Source organism: Papaver somniferum, chromosome 1 (genome assembly GCF_003573695.1).
Source record: "Papaver somniferum cultivar HN1 chromosome 1, ASM357369v1, whole genome shotgun sequence".
Lineage (NCBI taxonomy): Eukaryota > Viridiplantae > Streptophyta > Magnoliopsida > Ranunculales > Papaveraceae > Papaver > Papaver somniferum.
In genome coordinates this window covers 244,520,204-244,538,413 of record NC_039358.1, presented here as the reverse complement: position 1 = coordinate 244,538,413, position 18,210 = coordinate 244,520,204, and the positions used below count along the sequence as shown (strand labels likewise).

At 37.4% G+C, this 18,210-nt stretch overlaps 2 protein-coding genes and 1 pseudogene across 3 annotated transcripts; 1 reads left to right on the top strand and 2 right to left on the bottom strand.

Moving 5' to 3' along the window:
* Positions 1-293: 293 nt before the first annotated feature.
* Positions 294-2,223, top strand: LOC113323002 (myb family transcription factor APL-like). Its single transcript, XM_026571230.1, has 5 exons — positions 294-715; positions 837-913; positions 989-1,064; positions 1,162-1,225; positions 1,308-2,223. The coding sequence occupies exons 1-5, from the start codon at positions 571-573 to the stop codon at positions 2,029-2,031; spliced, it is 1,086 nt and encodes a 361-aa protein (XP_026427015.1). The 5' UTR covers positions 294-570; the 3' UTR covers positions 2,032-2,223.
* On the bottom strand, positions 2,200-4,204 carry LOC113322991. 2 transcript variants are annotated; one of them, XM_026571217.1, is made up of 4 exons: positions 4,057-4,204; positions 3,503-3,931; positions 3,052-3,405; positions 2,200-2,879 (listed from the first exon to the last, which is right to left on the bottom strand). In XM_026571217.1, the coding sequence occupies exons 2-4, from the start codon at positions 3,869-3,871 to the stop codon at positions 2,322-2,324; spliced, it is 1,281 nt and encodes a 426-aa protein (XP_026427002.1). In that variant the 5' UTR covers positions 3,872-3,931; positions 4,057-4,204; the 3' UTR covers positions 2,200-2,321. The 2 variants fall into 2 exon arrangements, with proteins under 2 accessions (XP_026427002.1, XP_026426993.1); XM_026571208.1 differs by having other exon boundaries at positions 3,503-4,155.
* Positions 4,205-5,104: 900 nt separating this feature from the next.
* LOC113339837 lies at positions 5,105-6,150 on the bottom strand (annotated as a pseudogene).
* Positions 6,151-18,210: the final 12,060 nt, after the last annotated feature.

Genomic DNA, 18,210 nt, shown 5'->3' with positions numbered 1-18,210 from the left:
TATATGTTAATAGCAGCAGATAATAAAGAGAAAAGAGATAGATGCTATAGCAGCTGCTTTAATAAATAAAAATCTCATTTGTTAATGATGATGATGGGATCATGTCATGCAGCGGAATTGCATGTGAAACCCATAAATTAAAAATAAAAATAAAGAGAAAAGAAAAGAAAAGAAAAAGAAAAAACAACGACAAGCTTCAATCCCACAAAAGCCAAAGCTAATGCACATATTATATTTACTTATTTATACTGTATCATCTATGACTCATCTTATAATCAATGAATGAAAAGCTTGATTTTGCTGTGTGTATCATGGATATAATTAAACTCCAATCAAATCTCAAGTCATTACTTCAGAAAGAGTATTAGAAAAAGTGTAGCCTACAGCCAGCTAATTACTTAAGCCACCGCCACCATCTATGCGTATTAACATCGACGACGACTGATCCACTCGTCTCTTTTTGTCCAAAAAAAGATAAAGACATCAAGAGAGAGGTCGGGTCATATATACCTAGAGAATGATCCCAGATCAGTAACTAAAGCGAGCTGATCAGACTCAGAGAGGCAGAATATGAACAACAATAGTCATCTTCAGCAAGATCAGTCGTCTAATTCAGGGCTTGTCTTGACGACAGACCCAAAGCCAAGGCTTCGATGGACGCCTGAGCTTCATGATCGTTTCGTCGATGCCGTTGCTCAACTCGGAGGACCAGACAGTATGTATACATCTACATCTTGTTTATTAGTTAAATTTAGCTAGCTATACATATATATATATATATATGAACTCTCTCTTTAATTTGTTGTTATATGTCTAACCATTCTATGTGTATGTAGAAGCTACTCCTAAAACAATAATGAGAGTGATGGGCGTCAAGGGTCTAACCCTATACCATCTCAAGAGCCATCTTCAGGTACATATACATACACTACTTGGCCGAGATATATAGCTGTTATCTCTCTCTAACACATGCATGTGATGTCTACAGAAATTCCGACTTGGCAAGCAACCACATAGGGATTTTCATGATCTTCATAACTCCATCAAGGATTTTGATCCAAGAGGTAACCCAATTTTCACTTTTGTGGATACCAATTACAATTTGATGAATCTGAACCTCATGTCATTCGTTTGATCGTATCGAATTTTATTTAATATTAGATATGCAAATAAATTCGGGTGCCGGTTCCTCAGGGATAATGGGTAATCGAAGCAACATGAACGAGTATGTAGATGACTCACTCAATCTCGAACCCTTAATCTTAATTTATATGTACACGCATTGATTGATGTTATATATAATACAGGAACATGCACATGATGAACGAGGGACTCAGGATGCAAATGGAAGTAAAGAGGCGATTGCATGAACAACTAGTGGTACAAAGACACCTTCAGCTCAGGATTGAAGCTCAAGGGAAGTATATGCAGACTATATTGGAAAAAGCTTGCCAAACACTTATTGGTGGCGCTCACGAGAATGTCTCATCCGCCTCAGCCTCACCCGCGCTTAATAGTAATGTACTTCATCATATGGCTGCTGGAACAAGGACTGCCATGATGAGCAGCAATAACAACAAAGGCGGAGGTTTTGCCAATTCCACAAGTTTTCCTAGCCTTCAGGACCTACACATCTACGGATCTGGCGGGGTTCAATCAGCAGTATTAGGTGACAATCAACAAGTAGCTTTGGATGACGATCAGACGATGAAACAAAAAATGATTGGGAGATCACCATCTCTCAATGAGATTAACGTAAGTCGACTAGGAAAGAATTACAGGAGCGGTAGTAGCAGCAATCAACCTGCTTTCATATGGGATGATGATTTTAGACTGCAACAACAACAGCACCCGTCATTTGGTACATCAACAGCCTCATCATCTGCCCCATGTTTGCTATCGGTTGGTAATTCGCAACAAGATGATTCCTTCATGGGAATTGCTCATATTGAGGATCCAAACGGAGAAGATCGTGATTACCATAACTGCGGCAACAATGATGATGAAACCGAAGAGGGAAGCGAACTTTGACATTTATCAATGATTCACCCTCCGGTTAACAATTCTTTCCTTAAGAAATCCTTTACAATATATTCCCGGTATCAGGTAACAACCATTGTTGTTGGCCATTAGTTCAGTGAAACTGTAATTTTCCTTAGGACCAAAGATATAACTTTCTTTGTTCAGATCTCTATATTATTCTTATATAATTTTACATATTCATTTATGTTTATGTTTTGTACATTTTGTTTGTAACATCAGAATGTTCAGATAAGAAGACAAAATAAACTATAACTACTTAATGTAATCATATCACTTGGCTAATTAGGAAGATTGGCGGCATCACGAATGTCGGACGGAGGAATGAAGTAATCAAGGGAAAGCCCAGGCACATTGAACATGATGTCGTCAATCTTCCAAACTTCTTCCATTCTAGTCCTGCTGTTTCTGATCATTGTTGATGACGAATCTCCAAATCGGAAGAGTGTGGCAACAGATGTTCCCTGGTGAGCAATTAAGAGACCGTCAACATCTCTATAATCTCTCATACTTGTCCCAACTGTTGTCTCCCAATATACTATTCCCTCTGCATCGTCATTATCAGCATCATAATCAGTATTCCCCACTGGGGTCTTTACTGCTGATAGTACTTTAGTGAGATGTGAATCCTCCATGTGTATCAGTAGCCCACTCTTCTGACTAAAGTAACCATATAATACATGTCTTATTACTTCACCTTTACCACCGTTGCTTCTCTCCATTACATCGTCTCGATCTGATGTCACTTTTAGTATGAAGCAATCCTCATTCCCTACACGCTTTTCACCTAAGCACTCTGCTTTGGAGAATAGATTTGCTGTGCCTTTTGGATCCAAACCCTGCAGGGATTAAGTAATAATTGTAAGAATAGATCGATAATGCTACATATGATTCCAATTGAGTTCATATACATGATACAAGCACCAATGTTCAAATTTACTGAGAAGCACACTTCTGAAGAACCTGAACATGAGGAAAGTTTGAATTACAGTATGTGATTATAAATGTTACCTGAATAATGCGGCGTAGTGGACGAGGGGGACCTTTTGCAGCATGCGTACCAAGCCAAGGTGTGTTTCTCCAAACAATCTTCCCATTACTTCCAGCGACGACTTTATTACCTCCTTGGATCACCAACTCCATAGACCACATTCCAGGATTCATTTGCCATATAACAAAGCAACCATTAACACGAGCTCCAATTCTACTCCTTGACCTCCTCCCCTTGTCTATCCCAATCTCCGTCTCGTGACATACCATCTTGACAGTACCTGATGCATACATGTTCGTAGAAATCTTATCGTGTTTTAAGCACCCAGTTGCTGCTAAGTATTGGTGTATGATATAATAAGCTGATGAAGCTCCCTGAAAAAAATTGTATTTTCAACTCATTAGTTCCTTTCTTATAAGTTATAACTTCAAAACAGAGTACACCAAAACGAGTGAATTTGAGGAGTCATACAATTGAGATTCCACGAAGATCAGGAAGAGGATGGCGGTGAGTTGATGGCGGTGAAGAATGGTCAGGTACCAGGGGAACTGGAGCAAGAGGACATCCCAAAACACCAAGCAAAACCCTGATCAAATCTGGTCTAAATTTGGATGCAGCAGTGCACACAGAAAAAGATTTCCAAGCAACAAATAGCTTCTTTCTGTTCTTACTGTAATTGCATTTTCCTCCTCCTCTTGCTCGTAGTGGTGTTACATGTACGTTACGATGGTGATCGTCATCAGCAGCACCCAAAAGGGAATCAAGATCTGGGTCTTCCATTAAAGGTGTTAAAGTTCCTGCAGGTCCATGGTCGATTTTGCATGACGAAGATCTCTTCATAATCTATTAACTGTTCACTCCAATACGATCAAATAGCACTGCCTCTTCTTCTTGATAATCCTACCATCAAAATCCATCAATTAGCAATGTCTTTCCTTAAGAAATTAGAGCTTAAACATGAAGAATCCAAGTGAATTAAGTTATCTGACGAGCGAATTGGAAGCAGAGGATGAAAAGATGCATACTTTTAGTTGCTTTGGGTGCTTTATTCGTCTTCGCCGTCGTCTTCTGCCTTCTGCATTTGGACCCCCTCCTGTCTTTCCATTTTGATCTCTTCTTGTAATTTGTCCCCTCCCGATCCTTTTCTAACATAAAAATCAACAAAAGACAAAAAGAAAAAGAAAGATAGGAAGGAAGGAAGGAGAAGTGTCTCTTTCTTACTTTTTCTTTTCTCTTCTTTATTGTATATAAATCTTAGTTTTCCTCCTTTCACTCATTTGAATGAATGACCCTTGCAAGTGAAGAAATACACTTTCCTTCCTTTTAGTTTACCAACAATATCTAACTGCAGAAGTTTCAGAGTCACAGCAAGGTGGGGAGGTGGTCATGGTCAATAGGTTTGATGGAGGGGTCATATCAAAACATAAAACAAAGTGAATGGATGATGAATAAGTAGGACCTACAGTGGATCTTCAAAGCTAAGTTAATCCCCATGATAAAGCTACGGAAATGGAATTTAAGGTTAATCTGTCTATTGTTCAGTGGGCTCCATTTAGTAGTAGTAACAATGACAATAACAGCAAGAATCACAATTCGAAACCCAACCAAAAATTATGATAGCATAAGGTCATTTATTGAGCATTTAAAATTTCTGTATCTCTGAAATCATCTCAGCTCACTGAATCTTATTAAGCTTTAGTAGTTGTAAAATCGCAATCCTTCCTATATATGCAGTAGGTAGTGCAATCGAGAAGTAAAAATAGCAGAATTATTCGTCATATCATTTACTCTCTAAGTGTAAGCTAGACGGATTTTAAGTGGATATCTTAGACTTCAAGGCTTTCAGATAATTTTTGAAATGGTGATGAAATTCTAAAGTACCATTTACCAGCCCTTACAAATCAAACAGAATGAAAAATCATAAGATACCAGTCGTTAGGGAACAATGTTATATAACAATGAGTTCAGAGATGTCACCAAGCCAACTAAAAGAGATTGTGCTAGATGTACATATAAAATAATAACAAACGGAAGAAAGATAGAAAAAAAAGTCAAAATTGAAGGGACTGCAATAGGTGTGAACATAGACAGCACAAAGCGAAATGAATCAAAGGACATCCCATCGCAGTAATTTACTTTAATAGGGAAAAACAACAGCTGATATTAAGTGTGAAACAACAGGGGGTAAGTGATAATAGAATTCTACTACCTGTAATTGGCATTGCAAATTCGAAAGAAAAAGTAGGTGGTGATATATGTACAAAAAGGTGTTTTTCCTCTACAGTAAGACAACTAAAATAGGCAACACCCGGAACAGATCTAGCTAATTGATACCCAGAAAAGACAAAGAGGAAGGCTCTTACAGGGGTATGACATGCTCTTCATTCGTTGGACTTAGGATTCGGGCCTGGCCAGTTGAGAAATGTATAACCTTGTAATGATGATGGCAAGCAAGTCTGCAATGAGGAAGATAATGGGTCATTGGGTGGGTACATATAACCCTTACCATACCCAATCTCCTTCATTAGCTTAGTTGGTGCATTTCTCAAATGAAGAGGCACTCCCTCATTCTGCCCTGCTGATTCTTTAACCATGTTCTGTGCAGCTCCTATAGCTTGGTAAACAGCAACAGATTTAGGAGCCAAAGCCAAGTAAGCAACACATTGTGCAAGGATCACGTTCCGTTCCTGCATTCCAATGAAATGGCAAGCTTGGTAACAAGCAACAGACTGATTGAATGTGGTTGTGTCTGCTAATCCAACATCTTCACAAGCAAACCAAATGAGTCGTTGAGCAATATAGAGAGGTTCTTCACCTCCTTGTAACATTCTAGCTAACCAGTGAATTGCTGCACTGGCGTCACTCCCTCTCATCGATCTGTGATAAGATTATAGTGCTCTTCCCCAGCCTTGTCATAAGCAATGTGTTTACACTGAAAAGCTTCTTCAGCATACAGAGACAATAGCCCCATCAGATTTTGAATTTGAGCCAACCTGATTTTCCCCATCTATAACAACAACAGATGTTTCATTATCTTGTTCTCCATCCTTGGCAGCCTTTTCTTCATTTCCCTTGGCCCGTCCTGCAGCTAGCAACAGTTGCAGAAATCTCCAGAGCACTCAAAGGCACACGGGCATCACCATCAGTCCATCGCAATTCTTAGAAATAAAATCAAAAGACTTCTTTTTCCACCCTTACATTCACACCCACACTTTTAACCAACCCCTTTTCCTAATCAATTGCAGGCCTCTTAAGCAAAGTCACAATGTTATCAGGCTGCAATTGATTCAATGAAAAAACCCTACACCTCTGACAACAATGGGGTAATCAAATGAAAAGATGGGTTCTCTGTAGTTGCCCCAATAAACACACAATACTAGCATCTTCAATAACAGGCAATGGGGTAATCCAATGAAAAGAAGGGTTCTCAGTAGTTGCCCCAACATAGACAATATTACCATCTTCAAAAACAGGTAAGAATGGATCTTGTCGTGCTTTATTAAACCCATGAACTTCATCACTTGTTAAATATCCTAGGTTCATCAACAGACTCTCTAACTAGCATCCTTAACACCAGCAGTAACAGCAGATAACGAAATGAATCGAATTAGAAGAAGCTGAATCTTACCAGTAAGAAGAAGCTGAATCTAGCAATGGATGTCTTACTAGTACCAGGTGAACTCTAAGAATTTATAGAAGTCCTGATAATCGAATTCTTACGCGGTCTTGTCCGACAACATGATCGATTCCGATGAAGAAGGGGATGGAAAATTTGGAAATTGATGCGGAGAAGAAGAATGAAATAAGGAATTTGGTATGCTTATTATTAGATGGAGATGGAGATTGTTCACTGTTAGGGCTGGATTGAGATTTGGAAGGGAAGAAATGATGATTAAGTTTGGGTTCGACGGGAGAAGACGAAGAAGAATGAGGAAGAGATCTACTGTTGCCACCGGTGGCGGCTAAAGCTTGAGAGAAACCCATTTCTATCTCCAAATCTCCGAGTCAGTCTCCAATATCGATGTTCAGAGTTAAATAAACAATAATCCCACTTCTTCCCGACATAAACCCTTGGAAACCACGACTGTTGTTATTCCCCGCCAAAAAAATAAAATGATTTCCCCCCATGGGAGGGTCTGCTTCTTTCGGTACGAGAATCGTGACCCTCCCCTTGTAGTTTGGCTAACTGGCCAAACTGCAAAGGGTTAAGAGGCAAATGCCCCAATTTCGACCATCATCCTGTTAAAATGCCCCGAACGTTAAAAAAATAAGTGAAAATGCTCCAAAACCTTATTTTTAACGTTAGAGAGATATATCTGGTCAAACCGGAGTATATTGACTAGTCAACACCAATGCTAAATTTCAATTTTACCCTTGCTAATAATTTATGGTGGCACGTGTTTATATCCTATGAAATCCAGATCACGAAGAAATTAACGGACATATGGGAACATTGGACACGTGTCAGAACCTTATTTGCCCACGTGTGTATGACGAAACTACAAAGTTTATCCTTTGATGACTCATCTATTGGTGCCACGTGGTTTGATATAAAACGGACACGTATCATTTTGGTGCACGTGTGAACCCGTACGTGTGTTGCTAATGTCTTATCCTTCTCTTCATCGAGTTTCATCCACAGAAACTCAAAACCTGAAAGAGAAAGTTATCTAGAGAGAGAGACGGATTTCGAGAGGGAGGGAGAATACTGAACTAAAATTAGAAGATCGAGAGAGATAGGTCGAGAGGTTGACAGATCAAGAGAGATAGGTCGACAAAAAGACAGATCGAGATAGTTTGCTGATGTTTAATGGAGTGAAGAACTGAACTGTAAAATTTACTGAAAAAGGTAAGTAATCTAAATTATTAATTGTTTTTTGACTTATGTTGATCGTTATTTAGACTTAGTATCTAGTATTTCCAGTAATCGTTGCTTTGAATCTATGTTTAAAAAAATTAGGGTTTATAAAATTGAGAATTTCAATTTCTGAAATTAGGTTGTTTTTTTTTCCCGTCAAACGGGTAGGGTTATATGATTCTGTGGTTCTGAATCTATGTTTATAGAATTAGGGTTTATAAAATTGAGAATTCCATTTTCTGAGATTAGGGTTGGATATACCAAAATTTTGTATTATGGTTTATAGAATGTTGATGCTATTTTGTTTTTGTTTTTTTTTTGTATTTGTAATTTTGATCATGATTATTGATCTGTTTTATTTTGTTTTTTTTCAATGTTTCAGAATGGCTATTGAAGATAGGGATTTCTGGATAACTGATATAGGTCGGATATATAAGGACATGTATTTTTATGATTGTAAAGCTGGTACAAGTGGAGACAAATTCATGGCTATGATAAAGGAAAGGATGGTAAATGAACAGGGTATGGATCCTACACTTGAGTTGTTTTTATTTAGTGATAATGATGGGAATGCATGGGATAAGTGTGAATCAGAAGATATGTTTCATTCATTCTAGAAAAGTGGGAAACCAAATAAAAGCAATTTTGTAAGATTGTGGATTGCTCCAATTATTCCTACAACAGTAGAATGGGTTTTTTGTTGTGACACTGCTAGTGCTAGTGGGATGAGTTGTATGACTGAGGTGATAAGTCTAGTGAAGAAGAAATTAGTGAGTAAAAGGGTCGAGGTTAGGAGGAGTCCAAGACTTAATAAACAGGATAATAACCATGTTAAGAAGCCTGATATGAGACCAACAAGACTTGATTTTGTGCATGAAGAGCAAGATGTTCCAACACAAGCATCTGTTGCATACAACCAAGAACAGGGGTATGGAGATATTCCAACACATGCATCTGTTGCAGACAACCAAGAACAGGGGTATGAAGATGACCAAGTGAATTTGCCTAATGTACATACATATGAGTGTCATCCTGATGATAGGCCTGAGTTTCTGTTTAAGGAACATGCAGATGAAGATGCAGAGGAGGGTGAAGATGAAAGTGAAGCTGAAAGTGAAGATGAAAGTGAAGATGAAGAAACACAAGAAAAGTTCATTTATGAAGATTGGGTTTCTATCTGTGCTAGAGGTATAGATGTTGGTAATGAGCCTGATGATTGTAATGAAGATTTCAATCAAGGTGGTTATTATGAAGAGCAGAATGCACTAGTGAATGAAACTTCACATGATTTGGTTCCCATATATGATGTCACCCAAGAGGATGAAACTAAGTGGCAACAAGACTTTGGACAACATTTAAAGGAACAAGAAAGACTGGAAATGATAAATGAAAACATTTCTGAAATTGAACCTGGGGAAATAAGTTCTGGTATGGCTTTTGGATCCATAGAAGCATGTAGAGATCATTTAAGGGAATATTCAGTGTTGAAACATGGGGATTTTAAAGTGAAGAAGGGAGATAGGACTATACATTTTGCATATTGTGTGAACAAGGGTTCCCAAGGATGTGAATGGAAAGTGAATGCAAGACTGTGTCCAAAGGAAAGCACAATCACAGTAAGAGAGTGTAACATGAAACACACCTGTAAAAATCTGAAAGCAAACCACAACAGAAAATGCAATGCCAAATTTGTAGCTAAGTATTTTTTGAATACTATGGATGTGGGTTCACCAGTGGACAAGGCAGAGCATATAGCCAAGAAGATCATTAGTCCCAAGTTGTAAACTGACATACCATATTGGGTTGTCAATGATGCAAGAGTATGTTTCTAATGCTTGTCTAAGTTTTTTTTTTTGTTAGTTTAACTTGTTTTATGTGTGAATGTTAATATTTCGTTTATTTATGTACACAGAAATTGGTTTTAGCAGAGTTGAAGGGAACTTTTGAGAGTTCTCACACAAAAGCACCACAACTGGTCACAGCTGCTACTTCTTTGAACTCAAACAACATAAGACATTTGATTGAAAGTTTCTGTGAATTGAAAATTTTCTAGGGTTCAAAATGTTGAGGTATGAGTTACTAAAAAAAATTTCTTCTGCTATTCAGTCTTCAAAAGAAAAAGAATGAATAAATGATTTGTCCTTTGCGCCGTTTAATTCAGTTTTTAATTTAGTTTTTTTTTTCCAATCTACGTGTCACAACTGCGTTTATGGTGTCAGTTATAAAATTGTATCCATTCGATGCGCGTGTGGTTTATTAAAAGCGTGCGAAGGATATCAGCGTCTTTATACATTATTTGGACTAATCTGTTCCTAGTTGGACCGGAGTGAACTAATCTGTTATTTTTTGTGCGATTTTGGACTGAACCGTTTTCCCCATATATTTACTGAGGTGGTCGTGTGAAGTCTGATAAAGATGGAATTAGTCCACCCATAGGTAGTGGTCGACCAATGGATGATTATGGTTATAATGACGCTTTTATTGAATTCACTAAATACGTCAACCGTTACAACGTACACTTAGTACCTGAACCATTTGAATATGCTATTGATTGTTTTGAGCATTATAATGCAAGATATTACCCAGCCGAGGGAGATACGGTGACCATTTCCTTCACTTTGGAGGGACCGGTGGCGGCAACTGCAAATAAATAAATCAACCAAATAGTATTAGTATGAATAAATTCTTATTTTAGAACCCTATTATTGGGGCTTAAAAAGGACTCCTTATCAATCATTTTTTGTAATGTCTAATCTATCCTTAATTTGATTAAGCTAACTAATCAGTCTTAATGAATCAATTAGACTAATCAAAACATTAATCTTTTGTAAATCAAAACTTGATTTTATTGAGTTTTGAAGAAGGAAAAATGGTGATTTTGGTGAATTGTTTTTGAAAAATTTTGAAGAAAATTGATGAAACCCTTCATCACAAAACTAAAGATAACCTTATAATCAACTCCCAACATCAATTTTATCAATTCAAATCTGTCAAAAATCTGAAAAAAATCTGGAACTTTCTGTTGTGAACACATAAAACAGATTTGCTTACAAATACAGCAGATTGCTCACAAAAACGGATTGCTTACAAATACACATAAAACGGATTGCTCACAAAACTAGTGCGAGAAATTTTTTGATTCAACATGAATTCTTAATACGATTGATAATTACTAATACTTTCATTAACTACACCACAATAAAACTCATTACATGCTTAATATATGGCCATTACAAAGTTGGTTTTAATAACATCCCTTCCGATGTATCAAGAAATCTTTGATGATGGTCATTTGAGCTTCGAAGTTGAAATTATAACCGTTCAATTTTCTCCATTCCTTGTTAGCTTGAGCTACGACTTCTTCATCAGTCTCACCTCTAAGTCGAAGTTGCTTGCACATACGAAGTAAAGCCATATACTCTTACACTTTTTTTTGCGTATGTTTGAGAATCGAAGATACAATTCAATCCCATCGCGGTTATTAGTGTTGCCTGTTTGACTACAAAAATTTTCAAAAATCTTTTTCCAATAAGATTGACTTGGTACACCACCATTCTTTCGTTCTTCTCCTTTCTTTGGATAGCATAACACAAAATTCTGGCAAAGAGATAAGTCTTCATCCATAGTAAAGTCGGGTTTATCCTTTAAGTACATTGCATTTAGTTTGTAGGAGTTTTAGTAGAGATTATTAGTGTAGAAGGTATGATTTTTATTTGGAATGTGTGATTATATGGAGATGGAGTTATTTCAAGTTTAGATAAGTGGTTGAAAAGCTAGAACCTTCTATAGATCAGTCTTCAAACGGATCTATTTTTTCAAAATTCAAAAAACTAGCCGATATGATGTGGTATTCAAAATTATAGGTATTTACGGCTAGGAAAACGCATGGTATACCGAGCCGTAATTCTGTATAAACCTGTAGGGTTTGTGGTGTGTCAGATTTACGGCTAGGTATTACGGGCCGTAAATAATAGTTGTTAATTTTTCTTAGGATTACGACCTGAATATATAGCCGCAACAAGGAGCCATTGTTTTTTTTTTTGGGTTATCAGAGTTACATACGGCTAGGAAATTCCCACCGTATAAATATTTACGGCCAGGAACTTCAAATGTCGACCAAGCCGTAAACCAGAGTTGCAAATTTATGTTAGAATTACGGTTAGGAGTTCTAACCGCCGAAAGGATACACGGCGCGGAAATGTAGCCGTAACCAAAACTCATTTAATTTTTGAGTCTCCAGTGCAATACACGGCTGTGTATTTCCTGACCGTAACAGGGCTACGGTTCGTTTTCCTAGCCGTTTCCGTATAACAACCTGAACTTTCCAACCGAAATTCTGTACAAGTTTATTTGACAAGAATTATATGCAATTTCGGCTAGGTTATGTGAAGGATCGACCTAGCCGAAAGTGCACAAAAAATTAGTGAATCTTGATTGTTTCCTCAGTTTTCTTAGATATACAAATGGAAAAACTAACGTTCATTCATAAATGCAAAGTTATAAAAATTCATCCATCCAAATCCATAACCAAACAAAAAAATAGTAAATAGACAAAGTCTTAGATAATAAAAGATCCATGAAGTAATATAATAAAAAAAGAGTAAATAGTCATTCACTTTCACTTGATCCCTCCTCTGAAGTGCGCAAAAACTCATCCAAATCGTCCTCTTGCTCGGGTTCCACAACTTGTTCTATAACTCTATATTTTTTACCTCGACCGCTGCCACCTTGAATTGGAGTCTTTTTACCTCCACCATGCCCACCTCGAGCACTTGTTACATCACGACCACCTTTTGCACTTGTTCCAGCACGGTCACCTTTTGCACCTCGACTACCTCGACCTTTTTCACCTCTACCACCTCGACCTTGGTCACGGGGAGGGGGGGGGGGGGGGGGGGGGAGTGTCCGAGTCGTCGCTAGAAGAAGAAGACCTATCCATTTTAGTTCTCCTTGGTCGTTCCGTTTCATCAGTATATAAACCTCCTTTCTCAGGGACAATTAAGCCTCTAACTCGATTCCGTATTAATCTTAGTTCAGCTACCGTTAACTCCTCACCCAAATTAATCATTCGGGTGATGTCATTGTCCACCCAATTAACTCGTTCGACCTATTTTTTCATATCAAACACACATATTCTAATTATTCATAGATAATTAACAAAAAAAAAAATAGCATATACAAATATAATTAGTAGTGTACGTAGCACCATCTTCTTCCAATCATCTTCTCCACTCATTGATGCCTTTGATTTTGAAATCTCTTTCTCTGCATTCTTGAAATGTCTTTGCGTCTCCGGATACAAATTTTCCACATAAGGATGAGCCCACTCTCGATACCATTCCATGTAATTCGCATCCGCTTCGGAAGTCCATGAGAAGCTTCAAGGAGTCTTGTACTCATTTGGTTTACTTCTTGGGAACGAGCATTCCAATGCTCGATCGAAGGTGCATTTTCATAGTTCAATTTAACATCTTTGTCCTTAAATTAGGAGGTGGTTATGCTCAGTTTAAAAGGAGTTTCTTCAGTTACGATATTCTGGGCAATACCGATTTGGCGGAGCGTTCTACGAGGATCTAAGATGACGAACCAGTTGCATGAAAAAAGGTCTCGTATAGGTTTCCACATCAGAAAATACTCTATCACCAACTTCATTTTCTCCATCCTCATCAAGATTCAAATATGGATCAAAATCCACATCTTCGATTGTCAAAGCATCCAAATTTTTCCTCATCTCCTTCATTTCCATATCTTTAGACTTGTGTTGGGTCCCTCCAAAGGGGTATCTTCCTCCTGTAGGTTTTTCTAGAGGCCATTTTGTATCCCGAGTATGCTCGATATCTTGTGACAAGGTTCGTCCTGGATAAGTCTTCTCCAAAATTGACACATATACCCACTACTGGTAAACTACATAGAGATGAGAAAGGAGTAAAAGTGGATCAAAAGATGTATCAATATATTATTGGTAGCCTTTTGTATCTTACAACGACTAGACCTGATATTTCTTTCAGTGTTGGTTGTTGTGCCAGGTTTCAGGAAAATCCAAAAGAGTCTCATCCTGCAGCTGCAAAAAGGATCATTCGATATATTAATCACACTGTCGGGTATGGTTTATCTTACACTTTTGATACTAACACTGATGTATCTGCTTATTCAGATGCTGATTGGGAAGGATGTGTAGAAGACACAAAGAGTACATCAGGGGGTTACTACTATGTAAGACTGAATCTTGTAGCTTGGCATAGCATGAAGAAAAATTCTCAATCCCTGTATACATATGTAGCAGAGTATATTGTTGCTGGAACATGCTGTACTCAACTCTTATGGATGAAGCAAATGCTAGCTGACTATGGAGTTGATACTGGAATAATGAAGATCTTTTGTGATAACTAGTGCGATTCGAATCACTGAGAATCCCGTTGAGCACTCAAGAACAAAGCACATTGACATAAGGTACAATTTTATTCGTGATCTCTATGAAAATGGTATCATAAGTATGGAATTTGTTCCTTCCGAACAACAATTGGCCGATATTCTTACCAAACCATTAGACACGGCTACGTTTCATCACTTGCGGCATTCTATTGGTGTTGTTTTGGTTCATTAAAACGTTTCTATAACTCTTGCCCCTATGCTTATCTCTATCTTTTGGGCAATTGAGTTTAAAACTCTAGTAGGTTTCCTCCAGTTCAGTTTCTGTAAAGTTGTTTTTGTCTTGTTAGTGTCATTTTTGTTTCAAAATCCGTATGTTCTTTTGAAATTAAGGTCGCCCTTGTTGTTCTTTCGGGAATGACATCAAATGGGGGAGAGTTCTTTTGAACTTGTGCTTAATGGTCATATCTTGAGGGGTGTGCGGCTGTGGAATATTAGAGGGGTTATCTTGTATCTTTAAACTCCTTGATGAATGCATTTAGCTTCGGCTTTATGATTGCATCTAAATTAGTTGGTATGTATTTTTTTTCCTTTTGTCATGAAATGTCTCTCTCGGAAATTTCATTATGATCCCGTTCTTGTACCTTTGCCAATTTTATTGACAAAAAGGGGGGGAATTAATATGTAGTTCATACTACAAATACATATGGTTTTCGGATCATTATGTAAGGGGGAGTGGTTTCCATGTGAGATGGAGTGTTGCTAAGGGGGAGTGATACATATCACCATAGTATTATTGTTGAAGTTGAGATACAGTTGAACTTTGACGTTGTGTAATAATACTATGACACTGTATAACAATGATCGAGAACTATGTTTTCTCCTTTTTATAGCTACGGATCTTCAACAACGGTGATGCTAAATTTACAACCTTTGGGATCATAGGAGTACTTGTAAGTGACGAAGATTTCGAGGAATGTTGAATATTAGACATGTGGAATAGGAGATACTAAAGTTTCTTTATCTTTTTTGTATTCCATATGTATTGATAGTTTTGTCACTAAAATTGACAAAAGGGGAGATTGTTAGAGCATTTCTCGGTCGAACTCGCATGCGTTGCTATCTCAAGCATGTTTTTCAATGTTAGTGATCAAAACTATAAGTCTTGATTTCCAGTCTATTATAGATAAGTCTCGGACTAGGATAGAAAGTGTAGTTGAGCTCAAGGACTTCATGGCGATTCATCATACAAGCAGAAGAACTACTCAAGGAACCGGTGGAACTTCTCGACAAAAAGGTATGTGAAGACTTGAACTTATCTATCACTCAAAAGTCTATCTACTCTATCTCTTACTCTTTGAGACAAGAAGTCGTATGCTATATATATAGACTTGGATTATACAGATTTGGTATTTCGAGCCGAGTATACCTCGCCTATCTATATCTCGAAATATGTGTTGGTAAGCTTTTCGATTCGAGCAAGTTTATCTTTACCATGTGACGAAAGTCATGCTATGTTTCAATCATCTTGAAAATTGCTTTGACGAGAAATGGTGTAACAACTATATAACGTCCTCTAAGAATGTTTCAATGATTGAAATGAGAGTTTAGATTACATTACCAATGGTGTACATAAGCATTGTTGTGGAAACACATTTATGTATAAGTCCTATTCCTTGAACCAAAGTTTGCGAACTTTGTTGATCAAGATAACCAGAAGAATGGCGTGAGCCAAGTCCGCAAACTGCCGAAGTTCTCAAACCCGAGAATTTCTGCTGGAGTTGACAAACTACTTGCGTGAAGCTAAGTCCGCGAACTCAGTCCGCGAACCGGCGAAGTTCTCATACCCAAGAATTTCTGCTGGAGTTTGTAAACTCTGCCCGGTAACTTAAGTCCGCGAACCTAGTCTGCGACCTTGAGAAGGTTATATATCTGAAGATGATTTCTGAACTTAAATTTAAAAATAGTCAGGAATGCAGTTTTCAAACCGTGGTTATAAAAGTTCATGAATCGATTCAAGTGAATCAAATCATCTTTGCTTCAATTATGTCTTGTGTAGTACATAAGATTTCCTTGCAATTGAACAACTCTCTAACTAGTTCATTTGAAGTCATTTGAACTAGTTATGGTGAAGAAGAACATGGTTGATATGAAATTCTCATATGGCTAACCATTTGGTTAACTATTGTTGAACCAACAAGTGCATACGTTTGGGTACGGTTAACAAACCTAGAAGCGTGCATTGTCAAGTGTGTGTAACAAGCTAAGTTTTCGATCTAACTATTGAGAAATATTATCTTGAATATAAATCAGGTTTTCATATAACGGTGAATATTGAATGCTTTGTTACTAAGCTAACATTGATTGCAAACCCTGATTTGAAAGACTATATAAAGGAGACATCTAGTATTGTGCAAAACTAATCCCCACACCTTACGTGTGATACTAGTTTCCATACTAGAGTCGATTCTCCTTTAACCTTTTGTTTTCTTCTTCCAAAAACAGGTTAACGACTTAAAGACTTCATTGGGATTGTGAAGCTTGACCGATACTACTTTTATCGTAGTTGTGTGATCTGATCTTGCATCTTCTATCGTACGAGTACAATCAGATTGATTGGCTTGAGATTGATATCTCCGATAGGAAAGATATAAAAAGTAATCACAAACATCTTCGTCTCATTGTTTGTGATTCCGCAACATCTTCTTTCGCTACCATACGATTAAGATTGTTGTGATGTGATTGATAAGACTGGATTATCAATTGGTTCCTGTTCACCTTGATTATTATTAAAAGATGGAGCAAAACCTTTAGGGTTTATCTGTGGGAGACAGATTGATCCTTTGATAAACTTGTCTGTGTGAGATAGATTTGTTTATTGTCAAAGCCTGCGATTTTGGATCGTAGCAACTCTTAGTTGTGGGTGAGATCAGCTAAGGGAATCAAGTGCGCAGTATCCTGCTGGGATGAGAGGCGTAGGAGAATAACTGTACCTTGGATCAGTGGGACATTGATTAGGGTTCAACTACAGTCCATGCCGAAGTTATCTTGGATTAGGCTAGTGTCTGTAGCGTCTTAATACAGTGTGTGTTCAATCTGGACTAGGTCTCGAGATTTTTCTGGTGTATGTGTTATTTCATTTTCCGCAGTATATTGTTTATCTTTATAATTGGAATAATACAGTTTATGCGTGAGATCATCAATTAGAGTAATCCAACCTTTGGTTTTTGATTGTCATTGATTGATCCTTGGATATTGGTATTTGGTACCATCCAAGTTATTCCTTGTATTTGATTAGAACTCGCAGTTCTTGCTTGAGTAAATCAAATCAAGAGAGAGGTATAAACTCGTTGATATACTTTTAATTGATTGAGTCTTCTCTTAAAATTATATTCGAGTTTGTCCATACAGATTGCTAAGCGAAATATTGGGCGGTGTTGTTAGACCCCCGCTTTTTAAGTTCATATGGATACAAATTGTTGTATGAGCTGATGTGTTGAGTTGAGTTGTTTTCTGTTAGTTGGGTTTAGATAAGTGGAAGGATTGTTTAGAGTTTGGTTTGGTTTTTATGGACTGGATGATAGTGGTTGGGTGTGCTTCAAAAGATTGAGTTAATATTATAAGTGAAGTGGAATAGTTAGTGTGGATGGCGTTGTAGCTCTTGCAACTAGTGGAGAGGGTTATATGGGTAGAGATATTATGGATGTTGCTTAGAGTTGTAGTTACAAGGGATCATGGTGGTGATGCAGAAAACAAGTGACTGAAGATGTAATCAGATAGTGGTAATATTGTTAAAGTTCATAGAACTGTGATTGCAGATTAGGATTGTGTTGTGAAATTGAGTAAGAGAATGGTGTTGCTGATTTGGAAACTAGTTTTTTTTGTATTAGTTAATGGAGTGAATGGTTTCAGAAGTTTCAGTTCATGAATAATGGTGAATTCAGATTGTAGA